This window comes from Eriocheir sinensis, chromosome 7, assembly GCF_024679095.1.
Source record: "Eriocheir sinensis breed Jianghai 21 chromosome 7, ASM2467909v1, whole genome shotgun sequence".
Lineage (NCBI taxonomy): Eukaryota > Metazoa > Arthropoda > Malacostraca > Decapoda > Varunidae > Eriocheir > Eriocheir sinensis.
In genome coordinates this window covers 26759387-26766886 of record NC_066515.1, presented here as the reverse complement: position 1 = coordinate 26766886, position 7500 = coordinate 26759387, and the positions used below count along the sequence as shown (strand labels likewise).

The window sequence follows — 7500 nt, the reverse complement described above, 5'->3', positions numbered from 1 at the left end:
TAACTCTTGCATAGGAAAGGTGGACAGAGCATAGAAAGACAGACCGTGGACCAGTAGAAGCTGAAAGAGTGTAGAGTGTAGCTATCTCTTGCATTGGAAAGCAGGATACACACAAAAGATCAAAGTGAGAGATGAAAGAATGACTCACCGGGCTAACTCTTGCATAGGAAAGGTGGACAGAGCATAGAAAGACAGACCGTGGACCAGTAGAAGCTGAAAGAGTGTAGAGTGTAGCTATCTCTTGCACTGGAAAACAGGATACAGGCACAAAACCACCCCTGGAAATGGCCACAACTCCCACGAAAGCCTTGACAAATAGGGATGGATGGGTCGTTAATAGCAAACTCCTTACGCACTTACCTATAGATATACTGATGTGAGAAGGTACTGTATTCCTCTAAGGTGATATTCTTATGCACCCATTCGTCCGTGCCAAAGCCGATAGCGTAGGAGATGGCGAAGTAGAAGCAGGCGTTCCAGTGTATGATGACCAGGATGTAGAGAACGACCTTGCAGATTCTGAACGCGTTGGGGAAGTTCGTACGCGTTTCAGTCTTGTTGAAAAATTCTCCCATGCGCGGAAACCTGAGGATAAGATATGGATTTAGTGATAGTAGTGGTAGTAGTAGGGGAAGAAAAGGAAGGGAAATTAGAAAGAATGGGATGAAGAGGAAGAGGAGAAGGAGAAAGAAAGGAAATAAGAAGGGGGAGGAGGAGGAGGAAGAAACAGGAAAAGAAAAACAGACTGAATCAAAGGGGCCGTCTCTCTCTCTCTCTCTCTCTCTCTCACTTAGCATTGGAAATTGTCCCTGGGAATTGGATCTTAACACACTCCGATGCACACCAACTATTACCTGCAGGCCAAATATACATAGCTTCACACAGATGCCCAGACCACACAGAGCCCATCGTATTTATAGGTGGCCCTGCAGTGGTCGGGTACGTGGTCTTAGTGCAGAAGATTTTGCATTGTTTTCTTCATTAGTAAATATTATAACGTGTGTGTGTGTGTGTGAGAGAGAGAGAGAGAGAGAGAGGAATAAAAAATTTGTCTAAGGAAAATCTCTCACACACACATGTAGCTACATACACACACTCGCAGTCACGCACACACATGAGGGAGAGAGAGAAGGGTTGTGGACTTACAGTGCTTACTCTCTCTCTTTCACTGGTACCTTATCATGGTTTATTTATGAAGCCTAAAGAGGCTGCCAAAATTTAAAATTTGCAATCAAATATATTTTTTTAGGTAACTTCCCCGGTTCGGTTCGGTAGGGATTTACCCCGAAACGAGAGTGAGTAATATTGTAATTGAAAATAAAGCAATAATGAGTGCAGACTGCAATACACAAAATAAGGTATAATATTGTTTAAAAGTGAATAATATATTCATTCATTACTTTTAAATAAATTTTGTAAATATATTATAATTGAAAAATGGAATCTGATATTAGTTGACTTCAATAAAAGACAATTATACTTAAAGGGCAGGCTTCTTCCCTCCCCCGTAGCTACTTCCTGAGACTTGGAGCCCCGCTCAGCAGGCCGTTATCTTTCTGCTGCCAAGGAGTGGTTTCTGTCCCCCTTGATGGGGGTGTGGTGTGTGAGGGCCGGCCACTGCCCAGAGATTGACGATAATGAGCATGGGCTTGCTTATGTCGGGAGGGTAGGACTTGTTGGAGACTGCGAGTTTAACGTGATCAGGCCGAGGTAAATTATACACACACACACACACACACACACACACGCGCGCGCAATTTTGTTGAAATAGCTTATTACTGTATAGATCTTCACCAGAAGGGTAACTAATGACATTATAAGTGGTAGGATAGTTTGTGCGAGTTTTGGATTTATTTGCAAACCCCATAAAATCGTTTTCTTATAAAATTTGTTACGGTGCATAGGCTAAAGTAATTAAAAACGTTTACTGAACGGGTGGTCACCATGCTCTCCTCGTACCTGAGCAGCCTGTTGACCCTGACCAGCACGGGTCCGGGCACGTGCTGCTCGCCCCCCGTGCCCAGCAGGATGTAGATCAGGTCGGTGGGCAGGATGGAGGCCACGTCCTGCTTGAAGGTCCACGACTTAACGTAGTTCCTCCTCAGCTTGGTGGGCTCCGTCACCATCAGGCCCTGCTCCAGGTAGCCTGAGGGAGGGAGAAACAGGATTACCAAGGAAGAAAGCGTGAGGAAGATGAGAGAGAGAGAGAGAGAGAGAGAGAGAGAGAGAGAGAGAGAGAGAGAGAGAGATAGACAGACGGATCAATATATAGATAGACAGATAGACAGGTGAGGTCATGCTCGTCGTCTGAGTAAAGGAGGAGTGTTTTAAGAAGGGGTGAAGAAAAAACATGGCGCCTGTGGCTGGGGAAGGCTTCCTTGGCGGTGCCCGTTATGGCGCAGGTAAGTGTTTCTAGTAGGGCGACACACACACAGCGGGAGAAGTCACCTTCGTGAGCCCTGATGATCATGTCCACGAGGTAGACGCCGTCACATATGTAGTCTAGGGACAGCCACAGCAGGGGGCTGAGGTTGTGCAGCTCCCAGAACACCGCCCGGCCGATGATCATGACCCAGTTGTAGAGCAGCGCGGCGGTCATCACGAACAGCCACTGGGGAGAGAGAGAGAGAGAGAGAGAGGAGAGCAATGAGTAATGACGATGACCGTTCGGTATATGGAAGAGTGGGATGAGAGGCTGCAGGGGTCCCAGTTCTCACCTTGTAGTGCGCCGGCTTGGTGGTGTCGATGGCGAAGTACCCGGGCAGCACGCCGCAGCAGAACATGTGCGTGGTGTCATCGGCTTCTCGCATCTGTCCCGCCATGGCCATCTTCTCCAGAAAGCTGTCGGGTCTCTCTGGCTCCTGGGGCTGATTGCCTGACGCCCACGACCTCAGCACCTGAAAGGGATACCATTGGTCGGGTTAGGTCATTCTTAGGGTGATAGTCTTAGACACACATATTTGACAAGGCTTTCGCAGGGGTTGTGGACATTTCCAGGGGTAGTTTAAGACCCTGGTGGTAGTTTAACCCTTCTTCTGTACCGTGAACTACTACTACTACTACTACTACTACTATTACTACTACTACTACTACTACTACTACTACTGAACTGGGCTAACTGGGTCCTTGTGTAAGTGGTTTAAGTGGTCCCTGTTGCAAGCGTAAAGTATCATATCACGTGATTCGGTTCGCTCAATATCAGACATCGATTTGTGATATATGCGAGGAAGGGAGGGAAGGGAAGGGAAGGGAAGGTAAGGGAAGAGGAGGGAAAGGAAAGGGAAGGGAAGGGAAGTGAAGGGAAGGGGAGGGAAGGACAGAGGAGGGAAAGGAAAGGGAAGGGGAGGGAAGGAAAATGGAGGGAAAGGAAAGGGAAGGGGAGGGAAGGAAAGAGGAGGGAAAGGAAAGGAAAGGGAAGGGAAGGAAAGGAAAAGGAAAGGGAAGGGGAGGGAAGGAAAGAGGAGGGAAAGGAAAGGGAAGGGGAGGGAAGGAAAGAGGAGAGAAAGGAAAGGGAAGGGAAGGAAAGGAAAAGGAAAGGGAAGGAGAGGGAAGAGAGAGATAGATATAGACAGATAGATAGATAGAGAGAGAGAGAGAGAGAGAGAGAGAGAGAGAGAGAGAGAGAGAGAGAGAGAGAGAGAGAGAGAGAGAGAGAGAGAGAGAGAGAGAGAGAGAGAAGGAAAGGAGGTAGTGTGTGATATGTCATTCTCCAATACAGCCCTCCTCCTCCTCCTCCTCCTCCTCCTCCTCCTCCTCCTTCCTCTCGATTTCTTCATTTTGTCTCTGTCACCTCTCTTTCAGTTATACGTATCCTCTCCTCCTCCTCCTCCTCCTCCTCCTCCTCCTCCTCCCCCGTTCTCAACCCTCATAAAAAAACTTTCTCCATCTCGTAACTTTAAATAGAGAAACCAATTACCAGTGATAGAGATGAAAGACTGAATATCCAGGCTAACCCTTGCATAGGAAAGCTGGACAGAGAATAGAGTAGCGAAAAAGTGATTGGTAGCTATCTTATGCATTGGAAAGCGGGATACAGAGGAGAAAGATAAGTGAAAGCGATGAAAGAGTGACTACCCAGGGCCAACTCTTGCATAGGAAAGCTGGACAGAGCATAGCGTAGTGAAAGGGATGAAAGAGTGATTGTTGTAGCTATCTCATGCATTGGAAAGCGGGATACAGAGGAGAAAGATAAGCGAAAGCGATGAAAGAGTGACTACCCAAGCCAACTCTTGCATGGGAAAGCTGGACTGCATAAGGGGAAAATATCAAACACTAGCTCACTCTTATAAGTAGGAATTCAGACAGCATAGCCAACCTGTAACTTCTAAACAGGAAAATGAAAGTGGTGAAAGATTGACTACTCTATTCAACTCTTGCATAGGGAAGAGGGACAGAGCCTAAGTGTCACTAGTTCACTCTTATAAGTAGGAATTCAGACAGCATAGCCAACCTGTAACTACTAAACAGGAAAATAAAAGTGTTGAGAGATTGACTACCCTAACTAACTCTTGCATAGGAAAGCTGGACTGCATAAGGGGAAAATATCAGACACTAGCTCACTCTTATAAGTAGGAATTCAGACAGCATAGCCAACCTGTAACTACTAAACAGGAAAATAAAAGTGGTGAGAGATTGACTACCCTAACCAACTCTTGCATAGGGAAGTAGGACAGAGTATCCTACCTGTATCGTTGAAAGGATCCTCGCTAGGGTGCTCTTCTTGGGTCTGTCCTCGGAGTCCCCGTGGTCCAGGCGAAGGATCTCAGAGGATACGTCGTCAGCGAGGGAGTTCCGAAGACTGCCCGGGGAGAGGAAGCCGTTCTCGCCGCCCTGAACGTGAGGAGATGAACGTGAGCTGAGGGGAGGAGGAAGAGGAGGAGGGAGAGGAAAGGGAGGTGGTGAGGGTGGGGAAGGGAAGGGAAGGGGGGGAAGGGGGAGGTATGTGGTGTGGGTAGGGAAGGGAAAGGAAGGGAAGGGGGAGGTATATGGTGTGGGAAGGGAAGGGAAGGGAAGGGAAGGGAGGAAAGGGGGAGGTATGTGGTGTGGGTAGGGAAGGGAAGAGAAGGGAAGGAAGGGAAGGGAAGGGAAGGGAAGGGAAGGGAAGGGAAGGGAAGGGGGAGGTATGTGGTGTGGGTAGGGAAGGGAAGAGAAGGGTAGGGAAGGGAAGGGAAGGGAAGGGAAGGGAGGAAAGGGGGAGGTATGTGGTGTGGGTATGGAAGGGAAGAGAAGGGTAGGGAAGGGAAGGGAAGGGAAGGGAAGGGAGGAAAGGGGGAGGTATGTGGTGTGGGTAGGGAAGGGAAGAGAAGGGAAGGGAAGGGAAGAGAAGGGAAGGGAAGGGAAGGGAGGAATGGGGGAGGTATGTGGTGTGGGTAGGGAAGGGAAGAGAAGGGAGAGGGAATCTACCTATCTATCTATCTATCTATAACTCTCTCTCTCTCTCTCTCTCTCTCTCTCTCTCTCTCTCTCTCTCTCTCTGTCTCTAAATGGGCTATCACATTACGTCACTTATCGAGATTGTTCACTTTTTTTGATGGAGGAGGAGGAGGAGGAGGGGGAGGAGGAGGAGGAAGAGGAAGAGGAGGAGGAGGAGGAAGAAAATTACTGAAAGAGAGGTGACAGAGATAAAATGCAGAAATCGAGGAGGAGGAGGAAGCAGAAGAACAAGATGATGAAGCATAGAAGCATGGAGAAGCGGGCGCCAGCAAACCTCAGCCATCCCATCAGCCCATAACAAGGTTGAGCGGGAAGTGACTGACTCGATTTACCCAACAGGCATTTCCTTGATTTGGACACGAGTTCAGGACACGTTTGCAGTAAGGGCGTGAGGGAACCTGCTCTTCACTATCTATCTAAGTAACAACGGTAGATACTATGATGGAATGGGGTCAGCCTAGTGGTAGTTTGACCCCTCTTCTGTGCCGTGAACTTTAAGAAACAGTTTAAAATCATTATCTTCTGTCCTACCCGGCTCTCTTACCATCAGAACCTTATTAATATCCCCGTTATTAAAGTCCTTCATCCATTTATAAACCTCGATCAAGTCTCCTCGCAACCTTCGCCTTGCTAGAGAATGCAAGTTTAATTGTTTAAGTCTTTCCTCGTATGTCAAGTTTAAGTCTTAACCCGTGAATCATCTGTACCGATCCTAACACCTTGACATCCATTCTATAGCAAAGTGTCCAGAACTGAACCGCATAATCAAGATGAGGTCTAACTAATGCTAAATAAAGCTTGAGGATTACTTCGGCGCTTCTGCTGCTTACGCTCCTTGAAAAGAATCCCAGTACCCTGCTAGCACGATCTCTAGCTTGGATGCATTGTGCCCTTGGACGGAGATCAGCTCTCACTAAGACTCCTAGATCCCTCTCGTACCTAGACCTGCTTATGGGAGTGTCATTTAAGCAATAGTTATGTGAGGGGTTGTTCCTGCCGTCACTCAGAATACTGCACTTCCCGACATTGATCTCCATCTGCCATTTCTCCGCGCAGTCATGTATATACAATCCTAACCTAACCTAACCTAACCTAAAGCAATAGTTATGTGAGGGGTTGTTCCTGCCGTCACTCAGAATACTGCACTTCCCGACATTGAACTCCATCTGCCATTTCTCCGCGCAGTCATGTATATACAATCCTAACCTAACCTAACCTAACCTAAAGCAATAGTTATGTGAGGGGTTGTTCCTGCCTACACTCGGAATACTGCACTTCCCGACATTGAACCTGCCATTTCTCCGCGCAGTCATGTATATACAATCCTAACCTAACCTAACCTAAAGCAATAGTTATGTAAGGGGTTGTTCCTGCCTACACTCGGAATACTGCACTTCCCGACATTGAACTCCATCTGCCATTTCTCCGCGCAGTCATGTATATACAATCCTAACCTAACCTAAAGCAATAGTTATGTGAGGGGTTGTTCCTGCCTACACTCGGAATACTGCACTACCCGACATTGAACTCCATCTGCCATTTCTCCGCGCAGTCATATATATACAATCCTAACCGAACCAAACCTAAAGCAATAGTTATGTGAGGGGTTGTTCCTGCCTACACTCAGAATACTGCACTTCCCGAAATTGATCTCCATCTGCCATTTCTCCGCGCAGTCATATATATATATATACAATCCTAACCTAACCTAACCTAACCTAACCTAAAGCAATAGTTATGTGAGGGGTTGTTCCTGCCTACACTCGGAATACTGCACTACCCGACATTGAACTCCATCTGCCATTTCTCCGCGCAGTCATATATATACAATCCTAACCTAACCTAACCTAACCTAACCTAAAGCAATAGTTATGTGAGGGGTTGTTCCTGCCGTCACTCAGAATACTGCACTTCCCGAAATTGACCTCCATCTGCCATTTCTCCGCGCAGTCATATATATACAATCCTAGCCTAACCTAACCTAACCTAACCTAAAGCAATATTTATGTGAGGGGTTGTTCCTGCCGTCACTCAGAATACTGCACTTCCCGACATTGAACTCCATCT

General features: G+C 47.3%; 1 protein-coding gene across 3 annotated transcripts in view; it reads right to left on the bottom strand.

Moving 5' to 3' along the window:
• The window catches only part of LOC126995246 (cyclic nucleotide-gated cation channel alpha-3-like), a 74050-nt gene that overhangs the window by 8779 nt on the left and 57771 nt on the right, over positions 1 to 7500 (bottom strand). For all 3 annotated transcript variants that reach the window (XM_050854726.1, XM_050854727.1, XM_050854728.1), the window contains 5 exons: positions 4684 to 4830; positions 2718 to 2897; positions 2449 to 2611; positions 1960 to 2146; positions 361 to 585 (listed from right to left, as the gene is read on the bottom strand). In XM_050854726.1, the coding sequence (XP_050710683.1) occupies positions 361 to 585; positions 1960 to 2146; positions 2449 to 2611; positions 2718 to 2897; positions 4684 to 4830 (902 nt within the window). The remainder of the gene's footprint in view (positions 1 to 360; positions 586 to 1959; positions 2147 to 2448; positions 2612 to 2717; positions 2898 to 4683; positions 4831 to 7500) is intronic.